Source organism: Ruditapes philippinarum, unplaced genomic scaffold (assembly GCF_026571515.1).
Source record: "Ruditapes philippinarum isolate M1 unplaced genomic scaffold, ASM2657151v2 ctg279_1_1_1_1, whole genome shotgun sequence".
Taxonomy (NCBI): domain Eukaryota; kingdom Metazoa; phylum Mollusca; class Bivalvia; order Venerida; family Veneridae; genus Ruditapes; species Ruditapes philippinarum.
In genome coordinates, this window is record NW_026858680.1 from 150,097 (window position 1) to 171,181 (window position 21,085).

Here is a 21,085-nt window from a genome sequence, read left to right on the forward strand (position 1 = left end):
ATTCTTAGAATATTTGTTCACTTTAAAAATTGGAATGCATATCAAAGGAACGGATAACCATTAAATGCAATTTTACTAATTTATCTCCCTTTTTATTTTTTGTATCTTAATTTTCTCAAAATAACCATCACGAAATTTATTTTCTAACTTGAAATACTTGTTGAAATTTCAAGGCAAAATATCTGCCTTCCAAATTTGAAAATTCCATTATTCTGTTTTAATCACCCTAAGGATATGTCACCTGTTTTCCCCTTTCAAAATACCATTTTATTTAGTTCGTCCATTGTTCTCGTTTAGGGCCGTTGTATTCCTTTACTTGGGGACAATGCGCCACTTTTCCTGGAATGGCACTCGGGTGTCACATTGAAGGTTATTGGTCTAATAGAGAAACTGCATGAACAGGTTATCAAATAGAGATTCTGCAAAAATACCTAAGCTGCAACATTTTCAATTTTGTTTTGTTTCTTAGGAAATATATAAAAAAAGATTAGGGTGGCGTTCAATGAACACAAACCCTACACGACTCAGCAACGCAGGACCACGGGTAATTGCACAGTAGGACACCAAACAAAAACAGAACAAAGCACCTAAGATGTTTTTTTCTCTTTTTGAGCCCTTTAATGTGTTGACTGAGCATTATTCATCATTCAGTAGGAAACTTATCCATCAAAATGTTCCAGAAAAACTTGATCAATAGTTACATATATTGTTTGGTAATACAGAAAATATTGTCTATCTTTTCAGATTCAACAAATCTGACATGCGAGTTAGAATGTAATGAATTGTAGGGAACAAGAATGTTGGCTCTCGTGGAACGAAATGTCAAAATACTTGGCAGTTATATCTTTAAGTCATTATAAATATTTATGACTATGATTACAAAGGCGTTGTTTGTTTTCAACTTGAAAATCTATTAATGATAAAATATGATAAAATGTCTTACTCTAAACAGTAGTTAGTTTTATTTGGATGTGTGATACAGATACGCGTTCTTTCTTTGCCTATCCAGTTTTAGTTTATATTATTTCACATTACATGCCCAACTCCTTTCACCCTTATTTCCACTCCAGGTTTTTGTTTGGTGCCTTCTGGGTGCCCTACTTGAGTGTGTCGGTGGGGGGGGGGGGGGTGCGTCCTGTGAACGTTGCATTTGCCTTGTTGATCTGTATTCTTGTTTTTTTAATATATCTTTTGAAATTATTTTTGCTGCTGTTCTTTTCTATAGAGATTAAAAAAGTAAGACATCTTCATTAGCTAAGTATCGGGAAGAATTCATTTTGCAGATTGTCTGGAGAAGTCTACAAAGAATGATATTTTATGACAGGAAAGATAAACAAGATATAGCGACATTCACTTAACTTAGCCCCCAACAGTATTAAGCCACACGGGTCTTTCGGTAGGCCCCGTTAAATTAATGTCGCTCTCTTCCTTGTTTATTTATCATTATAGTCAAATCGAACAACCAACTCAAACATTTCTCTTTGGCCATAGTCAATTGATTCATAAGCCAACAGATCTAGCTGTTTCAGGAGTTTTTGCCAGGTTCATTGCATCAATATTTCTAAATGTAGACAAATGTACTGCAAATTGTGATGAAAGCAATGCTTTGGTGACATAACTTAACATAAAAATGGTTTGTCTAAAGAACATCATTAATATGAGTTATCGGCGGGCAATTTTTAACCAAAGCTCAATGGTTCCCAATGACTATAAGCTGTTTTATCAATACAGACAAGCACTTCCCGTTTCTTTACTTCTCAGATTTCTGTTTTTCCCGATCTTTTTGTAATGTCAGTCAGATATTTCACAGAATATGTAAAACAATATCAACAATGAAGAGGCAGCGTTTAACGAACACACATGTCACTTTCCTATGTTTGAGAACAGCAGTTTCTTGTGATCTTTTAAGCTCCATGAACAGACGCAATCAAACCGAGTTTGCAACATTTTAAATGTTGCCTTTATGGGATTCCTTAGGGGTTCTGTTTAATTTTTAATCTATTTTCTGCATTAGGAAGGAGTGGGCTGAAAAACCGACATAAGGTACAGCAGTAACCTAGCTGAACTTTAACAAAGCCATAAAAAGCGATTTTATATATTGATTTCGGTCATCTGACACAGTAAAAGACAAGTTAGCATCACTTGATCATGATTCTGAACAAGTTTTATTGGCAATTATAAGCATGTCAGATGAGAACAAATGCAACTAAAATATAAATATTAAAATCAACAGGGGATAGGTGTGCATCGTTCATGAAACACAGTCCCGATAAAGTGTAGAATTGGCAGCAATACTGTGTGAAGATAATCTAGTTTCGTTATTGCATGTGCCCTTAGCGGCACACAAAATATATTTTCAATCCAATCACTGCTAATTCACTGTCTGAGGATGGCAAGTCATTAAATTAGGACGTTGTTTGCTGTTTCAGTATGATATAATTTTTATATAAAACCGAGTGTCTTTGATATCATTGCTGTCTTTTTGATCGACCTTTTATTCATCTTCTTTTTAAACAGTTAAATGTCCATTAAACCCTCAAAATGCTTTCCATTTTTGATGTTTAATATTTTTTGTTTGTTTTTGATATCTTGAAACAGTTTCCAAAACGTTACTAATTGGCCTTGTAAATGTATTATCTTTAACTTTTTAAGCTCTTTTTCATTTGGTATACTCGTAATTATAGTGTTTTAATATTATGTATGGAAGGTAACTTTTTACTTCGTTAACATTTTGCTACCGTAGCGACACAAACTTGGGGTTGCGTCCATTGAACGCCGCCTTTCCTTGTTGATCTTGTTTATCATATTTTGTAATTACAGAACTAGTTAAACATCTAACATGCTCTAAATCCACTTTTAAAACATAATTTTTAGCACATATTTGACCATTCTAAGAACTAAAAAGATGATTTCCCAGGCATAACGTGCCTTGGAACGGTAATCAGCATAAGTAAATGAGAAATGACCAAACCATTTGCTACAATTTGCATAAAACTACACAAACAAACAAGCAAACAAAACATGAAAGTTAAAACATATCGCAATATAAAGTTAAACTCAATAACCTTACTTATTCAAGTGCATCACCTGTTATTGATGATGTAATGTAACGTACATGTCAAGGATTTTTACCTCATTACAGACATCTGTGCTTCGTTATGGAGCTGCATATGAACATATTGAACATTTGCAAGAAGGTATCTTATATCTTTTATTCTATTATTTTGTTTGTCAATGTCATTATATTGTCAATGGAATCATATTATTGCACTGTATTATACATCTAACCACCAGTGCTTGTAGGCTTAAAAGGAACTCTTATTTTTGTTCAAAAATGCGTGTTATGAAATAGATAAATACAGAAACCGAAAGCTGGTCTGCTAAAAGTTTTGCTATGACATAATGATTATACTTTACAGTTACCTTTGTGACAAAATGTGAAACTGAAACTAAGATTTCTAATTTTAAATATTTCTATTAAGAAAATATACGATATGATTTGAATGAAAGTTCATGAATGTGCTAAATGATATCTTATGCTTTGAGTTGTTGCAGTTTTTAACTGATAATTTAAATATAAGACATATAACCACATCAATATACAAATTTCCTAGATATTTTCCAGCCTCTAATATTATTTTTGGGCAAAACAACTTTAAACTGGTGTTCAGTAGCCGGTAACAACCGCCCAGAACATTTGTATTTCTCAAATGTTGTAACCATAATATTAAGTAATGTATCTTGCCGATCCAACCGTAATATTCATCAAAGTTTCCAACGAATCCTTATTTATAGCTACATGAAATATTTGATTATAGAAGAGAAAAGATAACAAGTTGCCAATTAAATGAAGGTTAAAAATTGTAATTTATCACTGAGAAAGTAATTGGCAGTCAGGAGTAGTATTTCAAAAATTTGGCATTAACACGATCAACCATTGATTATGACTCGGAATCAGTTTGTACGGTCTGTACATGATACTGATAAAATGTGGAATCTTTGAGTATGCGTACGATACGAGTTTGAATGCTGTTAAATTTCACGAGCTTAATTGTGTTTAAATCTTTTTTTATTTGTTTCAATTCCACAGTAAGGAATCATTAAGGAAATACTTATATTTTCTAATTTCATAGAGAATATTCTAGACTTTGTTATGCAGTTCCAGAAAGCTACAGTAATATTTTCCTTGTTTGTACAACAAAAAGTTTGAATAAACTATGATGCAACATTGTTAAATGCCGTGTTTATCTTATCAGTTAAAGTACATTAAAAAGGTATTATCTGGAATGATAGATAGTAATAAGTGAAACTAATTTTTATCGTGTTAAGAAAGAAAATAATATTTTTATTTATGTTTAGGATACGAATAGTAGGGCTGACGATTATGATAATAAAGCAGTACTGGTTTATAATGATAACTGAAAATATTGAACACTTTTGCTCATGTTTTGTTTTTGTGGGTTGTATGCATTTTCATAAGATTAATCGCTAGTTATTTCATAAATTGAACTTAACATTATTTGCATCAATAGAATAATAATGATAATAATAATAGATTGGCGAACGTTATCGACTCTATATTAAATGTATCTGGCAGTTTGAATAAAAATTTGATTCATGTGACCTCAAAGATAAAAGACACTCGGTAAAGGTCTAGTTTATCACATGGATGATGTTAAATGTAAATGTAATGTTGAATGCAAAACTCCAGTCAAAATGAGCCTGCACAACATCTTCAATTTGTTGTTTTGGGCGTTCTCTAGGGATTTCCGTTTTTTGCTATTCTAATATCAAAATTAGTTTTCTTTATATGTTAAGAGGCTAATAGATTTTTTAAATTTACGAATAAAACTTATGTTAACTTCGTACACGTTATAACAGGCAATTATAATGTATTATTTCTAAATAAACATTGTAAACGGTAATATTGTAATAACAATATTTTTTACATTTATCTATAGTTTATTTAAACTGCTTTATATTATTATATAATTAATATTATAACACTATTTATCTGATAACATTGCGACAGTTTATGCTTCTAGAAGCGAAATCAATTATTTGATTTTGTGTTTCTTTTCAATTCGGGACGTATCAACTTTTTAAATCTAAGAACGCCAAGCAGCTTTTAACCTGTCTAGAGAATCAAAATAAATAGTCCATACAGAAACAATTCAACCGTTAAAAAATTTGAAATACATTTGTTAACGTAGATTGAAATTTATGTAGTACCAAAGAACAATAAAGAATGATAGAAATCATCGTATTATTAAAACAAGCTTTGATTTGGTTCTTCGGGCAGGGGCATCATTCTGTATTGTAGCGTAACTTTTATATACTTAAGGAAGTAATGTGATAAAGCGAACATTGTGGTTTTTGTACCAATGTGTTAATATATGAACTTCCTTTTGCATCATCATTTAATTGATTAAAATCTTTTGATTTTTGTCAACCAGCAAACTGTTCGCAATACTTTAGTAATGGGTAGGGCATTAATTTGTTTTCAACCTGTTGTAAGTTTGAACATGAAATATATTATTAAGTGTGTAAATAATAATAATACACAAGGGTATGAAGTGTATCACCTGTTATACGCTTTTGATGGAAAGAACATTATGTCGCATGCACTTTTTTGCTTTCTTTCTTTTTATTCATTTTACTATTTTTGGCTCTGATTACAACATACTCATTGCCCAATGTAAGAATATTAATTAATTAATATTATATGTAAATTGGAAAGGAATTTTGCACGCAAACATTAAATTATTGAAATTTTAGTTCGGTTTATTTCATGTTTTGTTATTTTGCTTTTATTACAACACAGTTCAGTTTACAATTGCTTTAATCATTTTGCTTGAAAAGTTTGAAATCACAAAAAAAATCAAAAAAAAATTAGCAAGTTAATTTCACTATTGATGTGTAAGTAAATTATCATGTTTAAAATACATCAATATCTTATCACGTATAGGAAGACAATACCAAGTATTAAATCGCTGCTCTGCCGGCAAAAATTTTACCAATTACCGGTAAACATCCGTTGTATTAGAAGTTCAAATTCATGATATTAGATTTCATTCTGGTACTCGCCTATATAACTATTGATAAACATAATATTTCATATAAAATTCGTTGCATTGAATGGATTATCATGTATTAAGTTTAACGGATGATAACATAAAAGGATAATGGACTCAGTCAGAGATTTTACACAGAATACTACTTTACATGGAGTACGATATATTGGGGCATCGCATGCCCCGTTTAGAAGGTAAATGATTTAATGGTATCAATTATTATGGTATATTTTACTTACATTAATTAAGCATTATCTTATAAATACAATCGTTATTACAATATATTTCTTATTAAGATTGTAGTTTAATCGTTAAAATCTACTTCATATATTATAGGTAATGTAATTCATAAGCTGTTAATTTATGCGCCAGAACCATTTAAGTACACTAATAAAATTTCTGCTTACCAAGGAGTATGGTAGAACTGTAAAGTACATGCATGGATAAAACAAAATAATGATATACTACTGCAGACATGACAAATCGTCAGTTACAGTTGTATTTCACAAATACACGATTTTGGCATTTTCCGTAAATTTTAGAGGCTAGATACATTTAGTTGATTATGATATGCCACTATTAATAAGTACTATTTCGTTTTAAACATGTTTGTAGAACCTTTAATACCAACCTTTAATACCAATAACCTTAGTCTTTTCTTCAATATCACCGGATCCAATGACGTGTATGTTTTGTATATTTGCTACTGTTTACAACCCATGCAAGAAAGTGCTAGGATTTATGTTAGGTATTTTCCCCTTTAACTGATAAGACTCTCGTAAAAATGAGGCAGTTTTAATACGCTTCAGATTTTATTGCTAAGGAAGATATTTTATCAATGTTATCTAACTTTTCATAAAATTGTAAAAAGAAAGAAAAAAGTATGAACACGATTAAAATTTCTTTTCTATTTCAACATAAATTATTCTGATCAAGTGGAAATGTCCGATTGTATTTCAAAACAAAATAGAAAAAAGGGCATAACTTTAAAAAAAAAGTGTTGCAAGCTCGTGTTCAGTCTGTTAATGGGCTTTTGCATGATGCTGATCTATAGAAATGCCATAGATGATTAGTCAAGAATATTGAAAGAAGTGCTATATCAAACTATTTATTCGTTCAAAATATCGCGAGTGTTTACAGAAAATGTATGCAGTCGTCATGAATTTATTTCCCGTGTTATATAATTTTTCAATATAATTATGTCATTGTTAAACTTATTTTGTTTTGTTTGATTTTGATTTTTTTCTTAAACAATTGTCAAATACATAGAATAGAGTGAAATAGGAATCCCTAAAGAAAGCCCAACGCGGCAAAATTGAAAATGTTGCAGGCTCGGTTTGATTGAGCCTGTTCATGGACGGTACTGTCAAGTGCAAAATACCGTCCACGCCCCCTAGCACCGGCTTAAGCAGAATTCAACATTTAACAAGAACTGGTAAAATTAAAACAACTTGTATCAACCGCCCCGCGCCCCCCCCCCCAAAAAAAAGGATTTGTTACAGTGTGATACCTAGAATCATTTCATTTTCATTATTTCTTTACATCACATGTCATTTGTCTAAAAGAAAGGTCCTATTAAAATGACGAATTTTCGTAACATAATTTTGAAATTAACGTTATGTACGGTGCATGTACATTTTGACCGATGACAATGTGATTCTCCAGTTGACAAGAAGAGTGTGCGTGGTGATTTTAATATTGTGTTGATGATCTTTTCTAGCCATTCCAATCATATAGTTAAATTTTCCATGAAGCATTGATTTCGCCCTTGTTAAAGTATTGACTTTTTATATACTTTACTCTGATTAAAGCTATTTTACAACAAACTTAATGATCAATGTAATGATACTGTAGGTAAATGAACTTCCAAATATATAAAAATAGGATGAAGTAAAACGAAATGATTTTGTTATTTTTGTAATATGTTTTGTTATTGCGATAGTTGTACATGAGTTAATACGAGACATTTATGCAAGCCTCTTGGATTAATTAGAAGTATAATAAGATCAATATCTATTATGTATTATATTTTTAAACTTGAAACTGTCTGTGGAGTAAATCGATGATTTAATTTAATATTTAATTCAAATCGAAACAAATCAATTTTTTAATTATTTCTATGTTCCTCCGAAATAAACACATTTCACATAATCCAAGTAATAGATTTCCTTATTTTTTGCTTATCTGTATCGTAAAAGGTGGCAAATGATAACAATATCTATTTAAGTATAAAGAGCCATCAGGAAAGAATTTAACTCACTAGAAAATGTCTTTGTCATTTAAGTTATCAAATGATTTTTCATCAACGTTTTTTCATGTAGATAATCTTCCATTTGTTTCCAAAGTACACACCAGAAAAGCAAGTCGTTTGCATAGGTTAAAAATGTTTGATTATTTATTTTGTAAAATAAATTAAATAAAAAATAAATAATAATAAAAAAAAGTTTCAAGTTTCAATGCCCCTGCTTTTAATTTTCTAAAAAATGAATGAAAATTCCATATGCGTGTTTGGAATGAGAACATATGAGAAAGCTCAATTTTGTCATTTTTGATGTTTTAAGAAAATATAATTTTTGCTTTGCATAACATTTCTGTAAGCTATAGAAACCAGGTTCTGTACACAATATTACTTGTAATATTATCTTTTGATTAATAGATATTAATGTAACTATGTTCAAAACGGGGTAAAAGAATTCCCCTTCTTACTATTACTTTTAGATAAAGCGGTAGCGTTCTGTAAAATGATTGCTGTTATTTGCTACAGCCACGTAATTAATAATTATGCGAAGCTTCATTTTGATTAAACGTTTTGTTTAAAATATACTATGCTCAAATTGATTTTTGAAAATATTAATAATTGCTACAAAGTTTCATTGCCAATGTAAAATAAACATGTTTACTTCATATAAAGTAGATATGTTATATTTGACATTCTGCACACTATAGCTGGACATACTATAAACTAATCGAGTCACTAAAAAAACTGGTAGATTTTTTAAGAAAGGACCACTTTTATGTGTCCCCTAATAGGGAACGCAGCGTTCCATACTTAGTTTATTCATTTTTTATTCAAAATTAGACACGTTCCATTTGCTAGAGAAAGTTATGTTTGAATCACAGAGGTACGACAGGGACATTTGCATAAAGAACTTGCACACCATAGATCTCCTCATAATCGATGCCTAAGCAAAGTATCATAATCAAAAGACAATTCTATCTTAACACATCAAAGAAGAAAATAGCGAGAGTTCAATAATAAGTTTTAAAATGCTGCTTGGTGGGTAAAGATTTTATCAATTACCAGTAAACATATCCGTTGTATCAGAATTTCACATTCATGATGATATATTTGACTATGAAACTCGCTCATGTAAATGTCCATAACAGATACGTTCGCTGCATTGATTGGATTATCATAATTTCAAGTTAAAAGGATTATCTCATTAATTAAATGATGGATTCAGTCAGAGATTTTACACAGAATACTACTTTACATGGAGTACGATATATTGGTGCATCACATACCCCATTTAGAAGGTATTTATTTTAATGATTGTTTGAATAGTTATAAAAAAAAATAGTCACATGTCATTGTGTATTCAATACAGCATATTATTACATTCAGATATCAAATAAAAATTTCGCTTTCCGTCAAAATTTTATAATTTTGTCTGAGTTCGATATCTACTTAATAGGTTTACGGTAAGGTAATATCCCCAGCTGTTACTCGATGTGTTTTCTATATTTGAATAAATATATCTGATCTGCATATATACCAGGGAAAAAGGAACTGTAAAATATCTGAGGTTTCGTTAAGATGCCATGGTAACGACAACCGGAATGGAAAACAAGATTTGAATGATGTTTTTTTTTTTTCAATTTGACCAAATAGAAGATTTTGTTCTTAAAGACCTTGATCAAAGCATTGATTTATAAAACATTAGTGTTTATATTACTTGTATTTATTCTCCTTTCGACTTCGGGGGAATATGTCGCAACTTTTTTCAGCTTATATAACATCTTAAAAGTTTCATCAGAGATTAAAAGGTTTAAGCATGGCAAGTAAAGTGCACCATCTTGAATATATTCCCCAAAAAAGTATTTAGACATTGATATCAAAATTATAGAAGAATTGTGTTTGCACTTGTTTCCTGAGTACATGTCGAAATGAAGCTGGTTGGTTATAATTGTTTTTTTAATTTTTTAATTTGAATTTAATTCATATCATTATTTTGGGAGGAAGCTACACTAGCAATGTCAATGTCATTATTATTCCATTCTAAAAGTATTTTTAGCACAACTTATAGTAGAATAATCTCAGCCTTGAGGTATTGTTTAGAGAACAACATGTTATGATAATTAAGTTTATAACCTCAGCCAATGGCGTATCATAAGATAGAGAAAAACGAAATCTCTAAAGAACGACCTTATATACAAATGGCAAAACTGAAAATGTTGCAGGCTCTGGTTGATTGAGCATATCAGCCATATTTAGCCATAGAACAGTACATTATAATTAAAATTATTTAAAAACAGTTAAAAAAAGAAGCAAAACCAAACAAACACTTCTTTAAATCAAGTCAAATAAGAACTTTAAAACTCGCTTAGTGTAAGAAAAATAAAAATACTGCAGATTCTGTTTAGTTGAGCATGTAATAAAAATATCACTTGTATATGTGATCAAAAGATATGATCAAAAGATATGAATAAAGAATATGAACAAATTGACAGTTAATATTTTGATAACTGAATAACCCAAGATGATTGTTTGTTTGGTTTAACGGCGCAATAGCACAGTTTAGGTCATACATACGGCGCAGAAAATGAAGAAGAAATCTAAATTACAAATGACACATTGAAATGTTTTCTCAAACCAATTTAAATCAAATACCAAAGTTGTTTTATGTGTTAAAATAATCTAACGATCACGTTCAGTGCAATCACAGAGAAACTTTACTTATATGATAAATCACTGCTCCAAGGAATAACTCACATACCGTTTCAAAGTATTTGCTGGCGCTTCAAATATCATAAAATGGTAAAATTGCTAAATAGTGGCGGCATGGAACATTATCAAATGATAGTTTGAACTATGAAAGGTAAGTGAACTATAAACATAAACTTAATTTTATCTGCAAAGATGAATAGCGAATTTAGCAGAATTATTGAATAGTTATAACACAGCTCGTGTTTATCAACACAAGCCGAAATTTATTGAACTGTCCAGAGGGATAAATGTAAAACTTGTGCTGGTATTCAGGACCTACATAGTGTTCACAAAAACAATGGATTCTTTTATTAAATTTACACAAGAAACAACATTTCACGGCGTCCGTTACATCACCGCCTCAACTTCCTATTTTCGAAGGTAAGTGATCAGATCATTACATATAAATACTTACTTTTTAAAAATTCCATAAATACATGCGGAAATTCGAGGTAGAACATGTATTTGTTAAAAAATCCAGGTAGAACATGTATTTGTTGAAATAATGATAACGTACGAAGGATATAGGCTCCCACAATTCCAATCACCCATAAAACGAGTATCAAAGGATTGGTTAAATACTTGACTCTCACATTGATATCAAAAATCAATACTGGTTTTTTTATGTATGTAAATACAACTGCGTCTATACATGTATATGCACATGATAAAATTGCTTCAGCGAAGTGATAAGAACTTCAATGTTCAGTTTGCTTTTTTGTAAGGAAGCATTTGAAATATATATCAATATCATGCTGATATTGCATTATATGGCCGACTATAAGTTGTTGGTAATAGTTGCACATAAAATAAGTATATACTTTTTAAAGTTAACAAAAAACAATTTTTATTGATTTTTGTATATAGTCCAGTCCCTGGGGACCTTTTGTGTGCAAAAAAGGTCCATGGATAAATGATATACCAATGTAAAGCTAAATGTTTGAAGTTTACAAAAAAATTGGGTAGACATGTCAAATCATGGTACGTTTTGAGAAATCCAAGATGGCCCCCAAGATGGCCGCCAAATTATTGAAAAATGGCTAATACGCAATTTATATGATAAAATTAGTTCTTTTTTTGTACTTATTTTAGTACAGGTGATGTAAAAACTTCACATTCTATTGGAACAATATGAAAATGGGTCCTTTTCCATTTTCTTATACATATACTCTTGTTTTCATAGAGAAATTTTGCTAAAAAAGCATGAAAAAGTATCAAAAATCGACATGGGGCTGGCATTTTTTCCTATCAGTCGAGGCATAGTGGTGAAAATGAATATTTTTACCATATATTACAAAGACCTGATCAACATCTTACTAATTGTACCCTTATTTTTATTTTTATTGTGTAAGAATGTGAATTCTGACATTCCTAAAGTGGGTGGGGTACACGAAAATTGAGTCCCAATTTCTAGTGAACTGATATATAAAGATTATTGAGACCAAGAATAACCAACAAGATTACATTTTGAAATGTTCTAAAGTTTTAATTTTTTTAAAGGTAGATTTGCATTATACCAACAACATTAATTGGTTCTGTTGCCATGGCAACAAAGTGGTAAAATGAGAGAAACCCGGAAACGTATGAAGCTTTCAGTTTTATCATTTAAAGCATGTTGTAGAAGTTAATGTCGTGATTATGAATTACAGAATTCAGAGTTGGATACGTTTGAAACATAAAAAAATCATTTCAAATTTCACTACATTTACTTTCCAAAAACATGAATTTAAACATTGGTAACATTTTGCTGAACCGTTACTGTAACAATAAGAACGCTTAAAGTTTTAGAGGCAAAAGACAATAATGAAATCTACTCAGGGTTATATTGAAAAATAAAATTTATGCTTGATGTTTGGCTCGATTTGAGAAAAAACCTTTTCAACATTCTTCATTTATTGGTCATTAAATAATAATAATAATAAATAACAAATATACAAAATATATTTACAAATTCATTTTACATTCCAACGAACATTAGATTAGTATAAAACATGGTCTTTCCACCCATTTCATGTTGACGCCTAAGATTATCTGGCGTTTAATCCCACAGATCAAAATGTGATAAGAAGGAAGAGACAATATGTCAATATGTTGTGTTAAAGAATGTCTTCAAGATAATGTGCCATGCATGCATCTGTTAAACCTTAATGATTGTGTTCTCATCTCAATGCAATACAAGCCCAGCTGAAAAAATATTTTAACAGTTGGAGAAACATGGATAAAATCACCATTTTTTGTTAGAAATTTGACACTTTCTTCTATTCGAAAACAATATAGAGCAGCATAAATTATAAATCATGTATAGATGTATTGGTATGCAAAACAAATAGGCCATATTCCACCGTTGCCTCAAAATTCTTTATCAATTATTTTGTGACCTACAGGTCAGACCACCTAACGCTTTGTTATACGGTCAGTATGTCTTAAATCATCAAACTCCGAACTGTTCATGAAATGGCATCTTGTCTTATTACCAAAAACAACCCCTCCATTTAAACACAATTAAACGTTGTATAGAATCTCCATTGTTTTATCTATTGAAAATCGGATACAGTAGGGACAAACTTCAGTATACATTAAGAACAAGCTACAGAAGAATGTACACAAAACAAAAACTTAAAAGTCTCAAATTAATTATACAACATAATTTATTCCGATATGTAAACATGAGTTTTGTTACCGCAGCCTCATTTCGTTCTATAGAAATATGTGACTTTTTATGTAGATGGCGGTCTGTTTCATAATATTATTATAAATCAAGTTGAAAAGATTTTAAAAGTATGTTTATATGCAAATAGTTTTACATAGTCATAGCTAGATTAGTATAATTGTTGAAATTTCATTTAATGTCGAGTATTCTTTTTTAATGTTTATAACTATGATATAAATTTGTTGATTTTAAAGCATTTGAACATGTTATATATATCAGAAAGGCACTTAATAAATTTGGTGTAATGGTGATAATATTATTTATAATAATAATATTACTAGATTTTGCTTTTGTTTTCGACCGTTTTTTACCAGTTATAAGAAAAATATGTTTTTGTAAAACTTTGGGAGTGATTTTTGTTCCACTCACACAAAAAAGTATGTAAATTGTCGTCAAGTAGTAATAAGCTATAACTGATATACAGGTAAGCATTCAAATAAAATCTCAAAGACATTGCAATTTGGTAATCATATCAACTGTTACAGTTTCGTTATTTTCTCACCATCAATAAATATCGATAAATCATGTGGAATAACCCGCGGCTGAACGTATCCAAAATTCATATAAGCTTTCGTTTTAAATAAGTCATTATAAAAGTGCAGTCTTAAAACCATAGTTTCAAAGTAATTGGAGATAATGAAAAAACAGCATTTCTTAAATTGTCCGGTAGCATGTAATGCACATGAACACTAGTGTGTTCCAAATTAAGATTAAGGTCAGGCCGTATTTGAATTTGGAATCGGGATGAACATATGACTTTGATTTCTTAATTTTACAAACAGTTTTCTTTATTTGAATAAGCCAAATTTCACTTTCTTATAGACTTTGTAATTCTGATTTGCCTTTATAGATGACCATTTTTGTTTGTTTTGGGTTTTACGTCACATCGACACAGTATAGGTCATATCGCGACGTTCCAGCTTTACTGGTGGAGGAAGACCTCAGGTGCCCTTCCGTGCATTATTTCAGGCACGAACGGGCACCTGAGTAGAACCACCGACGTTCCGTAAGCTAGCTGGATAGCTTCCTCACATGAAAGAATCCAAAGTCCCTGTCGGGATTCGAACCCATAGCGGTGAGGGGCAAGTGGTTTGAAGTCAACGACCTTAACCACTCGGCCACGGACGCCCCTTTAGATGACCAGAAGGTGTCAATATTATAAAATCATGCACGGAGGGAAACATATAAAGGACTTCCTCAGTTAAGCAGGAAAGTCGCCACAAAGCCTTTTAAAGTGTTGATGTGACGAAAAAATAGGCTATATTTGATAAAATTTGACAGAAAGTTTGTTTTGTTGTTGTTTTTTGCACAAATCTCTACTAAAGTTGTTCAAACGGTTCAGGATTATTGTACATCTTAGTCACAGAAGTTAAAAATAGAACTGACAATGCGTAATGTTTTCAAATATTCCCAGAAATAAATAAAAAGATCTTGAGCTTTTATATGTATGGCTTTTTCAGATCGGACTAAACCAATATTTTTAATCACCTTCGGCATAGCGGAAAGGAGATAATAGGAATGGCCTCCTTCTGTCAGTCCGTTCGTCCGGAACACTTTCGTGTCCCCTCCATAACTTTTTGACCGCTGATTTTCTTTTTGAAATCATTTGGCACAATTGATCACCATAATGAGACAATATGCAGAGCGCAATAATTGGGTTGCTACCCCCAAGGCCAAGGTCACATTTTAAGGTCAAATGTTAAAAGTCTTCATTTAATAATAAAAGGTCTACATTTCGTGTCCACTCCATAACTTCTTTAACGCTGAAAAGTTTTGAAATAATTTGGCATAACGGATCACAATTATTACACGACGTGCAGTGCGCAATAATTGGGTTGCTACCCAAAAGGTCAAGGTCACACTTTAAGGTCAAATGTTAAAAAGTCTACATTTCGTATCCGCTCCAACATTTTAACCGCTGAAATTTTTAAAAATATCTTGGCACAATTGATCAACAGTATAAAAACATGTGCAGAACGAAAAATTGGGTTGCTGCCCAAAAGGTCAAGGTCAAATGTATAAAACTCTACTTTTCATGTCCCCTCTATGACTTTTAAACCTCTGAAATTTTGTTTAAATAGCTTGGCACAATTGATCACAATTATGAGACGATGTACAGATCACAATAATTGAATTGCTACCCCCAAAGGTCAGGGTCACACTTACAGGTCATATGTTAGAAAGTCTACATTTCGTGTCTGTCCATAACTTTTAAACCTCTGAAATGATAACTTGGCAGAAATGATCAGCATTATGACAACATTGGTAGAGCACAATAATCAAGTCATAACCCTGAAGGTCAGGGTCACACTCAAAGGTCTCTTTTTTCATGTCCGCTCTATAACTTATTGACAATTCAAAGGTTTGAAAAATACTAAGCACAAATGATCCCCACCACGACACAATCTACAGACATCAACATCCAGGTTGCTGCAACCAAGGTCAATGTTATATGTTCTCCATAACTTTTTTGACTTTATAGAAGATTTTAAATAACTTGGCACAAATAATCTCCATTGTGAGACTATGTGTTTATGATATGCATGACACAACATCAAGGTCATGGTTGGTAAAAGGTTAAGAAGTACACGTTCATGTTCCTTGCGAAGCTCCGGAGTAAACTTTCTTTACACAGTGTAAATATAGGAAAAACATGAAAATATTCTTCTCCATAACTGCAGGACCTAGTATAGAATACTATTAAATTTGCTTAAATCACGACCCTGTTGTCAAATTCAATTATTTTTAGGTTGAAGGTCGGTTAAACTATCTGACTTTTATGGATAAATAACCAGAAAGGTAATGACAAATTTCTACTAAGCTACGGTACTTTTTTGACAGACAAATGATCGTAAAACTCAATGTCCGAGATCAATTGTTGTCTGCGGATAGAAGAAGACTTCACATCCGACACTCTCCGTAAAGAGCTAAGTTTGCAGGCATCAAATAATGATCATGAGTCTGGATTAAAAAAGACCCGGTTGAACCGGGTGATGCTTCTCGACTAGGTGTTGGACACACGCCCGGCGACTATATGCTCCCCCGAAATTGTTCATGGAGCATAAAATTTGCACTGCCTAGATGTCGATTTTTAATAAAAAACTTTTTATGTCAGAAGCCATAATACAAGACCATTTGGTTGGAAGAATTGTCTTGAATGTGTTCTTCTTTGATTGTTCAAATCATGGCCCCGCTGGTATAAGGTGACCTAGAATTTAAGACCTCGTGATCTACCTTCTTGTTTTTGAAGCTTCAGAAAATTGGATAACAGATACAACATGACATGCCAGCTGATCTTAATCTGTTCTAGTGACCTCTTTGCATTTTGGTTGTAAAATTTCAGATGCAGAATTATACACTGAGATCAGTTGACCTACACTTTTATCTAATGCAAGTTAAATTTTCATAATACAAGCTACAACCAAAATGTTTGAACTCAACAATAAATTCGATTGTCATTAAAATTTGATATTGATTGACGTAGAATTTGAACCAGTGACCTACTTATTTCTCGTTTTAGCTACAAAGTCTTAAATGCTTACCCTATGTACAGTTTCAAATACTTGATAATGTTTATATACATTTCTGCCTTAAGACTGCCTTTTACTTATTATTATCACCATTAATTATATCCTTTCCAAACATGCACATTTGACATGACCTTTTTCTATGTATAGCAGTTTGAAAAAAGCAAATGCATGATACAAATTCTTGAAATAAATTTATTCATCTAATTTCAAAATATCGGCTGTTATCTGTGTTGATAATTTGCTAGAATTTAATGTGACTTTTTTAATGTTACATTTTTTTCGATTTGTTACCATGGCATTGTGCACAGATAATTTATCTTTAAGTTTTTGTCATTCTTATCAACATGCTTAAAATGTAAAAAGTTGAAAGTGTCATACGTTTCAGGTGTGTCTTTTATTTTACTTCTCCGTTGCCATGGCAACAGAACATGTTGAATATTGATAAACAAAATATCAGTCTAAGTTTCTTAATTACTTATAACTTTAGGTACATGCCAAAGTGCAATACATGTTGACTATTCATAGTTTTAATTATCATAACAAACCAGTTAACAAAATTCTGAGACTTAATTTTCGTTACCCCACCCACTTTAAGAATATCAGAATCCACATTCTTTTACAATAAAGATAAAAAATAAGGGTAATATTGGTATGATATTGTTCAAGTCTTTGTAGTATATGGTAAAAATATTCATTTACACCCCTATGCCTTAGCTGGTAGGAAAAGATGTCAGCCCCATATCAATTTTTGATATTTTTTTCATGCATTTTTTAGCAAATGTAACTATGAAATTCAGAGAATATGAAAAAATAATGGAAATGCCTCCATTTTTATATTGTTCCAATAGGATGTGAAGTTCTTACATCATTTATAATAAAATAAATACAAAAAATAACTAATTTTATCAGATAAAATGCATATTAGCTATTTTTCAATAATTTGGCGGCCATCTTGGATTTCTCAAAACGTACCATGATTTGACATGTCTACCCAAAATTTTTGTAAACTTCAAACATTTAGCTTTACATTGATATAACATTTATCTATGGACCTTTTTTGCACACAAAAGGTCCCCAGGGACTGTACTAATATGATGATTGAAAGAAATTTACCGTAACCTAACTACCTGGAATCATCTGAACAATGTTTGTAGATGGTCAAATTAAGTTACTGATATCAAATAATATAAGTTATAAACAAAGTTATTGATTTGATTATCGAATATACTAAATTTCCTCCTGTCTCCTGACCTTATTAACAATTTGACATGTGTCAATATATCACTGACAATATTTTCGGGATAAACTATTTATCATTGTTCTTTAGATTTCCATGAGCTAACAAGAAAAAATATTACTCCTATACTAGACTAAGCCTCTTACCCACTTTTTTACACGTAAAAATTGGTTTTAATTAACTTCATTGAGGTCCACGAGCATAACAATAATAAAGCATTTGAATTTTTGCATAGACCAAGTGGGTCACTTAATAAAATATATACAAAAGACAAATAAAACATACAATCAGGAATAAATTGAAAAGTGTGCTTTCCTGCTATTTGTAGCCCAGGTTTAGTCGCTTTTCTATTTTGTGTTCTTTTTCATGATAAGATTAATAGTTCTCGGAAAATGGAGTAAACGAATGATCTTAAATTTTGCACAGAAGTCATTGTCAAAACATACATCAAATGGAACATACATCTCGATCCCGTCATGCCAAACAAACATGGTGGAGTCCTTTCAAAGTTGTTTAAATTATAATTATCAACTTCAAGCTCGATTATAAGAATATTAATTCTTGTTCAAATTTATAAATAATAGTATTAGTTTTGATGAAAACCTCCTTGGAATTTTATAATATACTTTGCATTTTAAACTTAGAGTAAAGTATGCAATAAGAGCAGGGCGTGTGTCTATATCAATTGCTTGATTTAATAATTTAAAGTTATATGCGAAACTAATGTGTGTGTATATAAAAATGATGTCTTTCAATATTTGCCCTTAATTGAGGATCGACCAAGACAAATATTGTAACAGTACCTGTTTTGTAAAATATAATGAAACCTATTTTAAATCAATTTTCTAGGTTGTATGTATTGATTCTGTTTATATTTGCACAGTTTTAAATAGTTGTCGTGTTATGCATAATGCATTATTAAGTAAACAAATTAACTAGTTCAGTGATCAAGTAATTAAATATAATTATAGCTTGTTAATTTAATATGAATGTGCTAATTGTGACTGTTTCAACTTTCCTAAAAGTTCTCAACTTCCGTGAGACACTTTATATAAAATATTGCTAGAACAAACTGTGGCCTTTAGATATTTGGAAAAATATTAAGATACTTTTGAGTGTGTTTAACCATTCTGTTTTTTGAGGTCAAAATTGCATGGTTACTTTGATATTTTAAAGTTGATAAGGAAACTATTAAAGCTTTTATGTCGATTTAGTTGTTTTGCTTAACATGATACAAAATCTAAAAGGCAGATAATCTTTAAGTTACAATTTGCAATGTTATGTTCTTTTTTACTTAAATTTTTTGCCCTGGTTAAGTAATAGTTATAGTATATGAAACGAGGTAGTTACGAGGATATAACACTGGCTGGGGCGACATCAAGGGATTTTTCTGCTAAAAAAATGGCGAGGCCGTTAGGCCGAGACAATTTTTTGCAGAAACATCCCGAGATGTCGCCCAGCCAGTTTATATCCTCGTAACTAACGAGTTTCATATATTATAACTGTTTTATCGCAATGGCATGTTTTCTTATTATGTAATAGAAATAAATAAATAAATAAATTCCATTTTTTTTGCTACTGACAATTTTTTGCAGAAACATCCCGAGATGTCGCCCAGCCAGTGTTATATCCTCGTAACTAACGAGTTTCATATATTATAACTGTTTTATCGCAATGGCATGTTTTCTTATTATGTAATAGATTTACTGAAATAAATAAATTCCATTTTTTTTGCTACTGGGAATGTTCGTTTACACTGCCCCATTGGAGCCTCTGTGAAAAAACTGTATTGATATATACAAGAGGCGAAAAAAACTCGACCGTTATATATTAGTCGAGTTTTTTTCCTTTATGAATCAATGAAAAAACTGTACTGTTATATATCAATACAGTTTTCAAATGCTCATTGAAGTGTACTGAGTATAATGGATTAGTTAGAACAAAGGAAAAGTTCCAAACCATTCGATAAGCCTTTTGTTATGGCTAATTTCCCACAAAACCAGCAATGATATACTTAGAATATTTGTTCACTTCAAAAATAAGAATGCATATGAAAGAAACGGATAACCATTAAATGCAATTTTACTTATTTATCTCCCTTTTTATTTTATTTTTTGTTTTTTAATTTTTGCAAAATAACCATCACAAAAATTATTTTCTAACTTGAAATACTTGTTGAAATTTCAAGGCAAAATGTCTTCCTTCTGTTTTAATCACCCTAAGGATATGTCGCCTGTTTTCCCTTTTCAAAATACTATATTATATAGTTCCGTCCTTTGTTCTCGTTTAGGGCCAAAGTATTCCTTTACTTGGGGACCATGCTCCACTTTTCCTGGAATGGCACTAGCGTGTCACATTGAAGGTAATTGACCTATTAGAGAGACCGCATGAACAATGAACAGGTTATCAAATAGAGATTCTACAAAAACCTATGCTGCAACTTTTTTGTTGTTTTTTTACGTTTTCTTAGGAAATATGAAAAACAATTTCAAGGGCGGCGTTCAATAAACACAACCCCTACACGACCAAGCAACACCGGACCACCGG

General features: G+C 31.1%; 1 protein-coding gene across 3 annotated transcripts in view; it reads left to right on the plus strand.

Moving 5' to 3' along the window:
- Positions 1 to 21,085, plus strand: part of LOC132753934 (uncharacterized) — a 120,887-nt gene that overhangs the window by 31,011 nt on the left and 68,791 nt on the right. Inside the window, exon 1 of one of the 3 annotated variants that reach the window (XM_060744494.1) lies at positions 6,071 to 6,268. The exons of 1 other annotated variant lie outside the window; for it this stretch is intronic. In XM_060744494.1, coding sequence (XP_060600477.1) covers positions 6,186 to 6,268 — 83 coding nt within the window. In that variant the 5' untranslated portion in view covers positions 6,071 to 6,185. Of the gene's footprint in view, positions 1 to 6,070; positions 6,269 to 11,284; positions 11,443 to 21,085 lie in introns of those variants that run through there. One more of the 3 variants, XM_060744493.1, reaches the window with a different exon arrangement.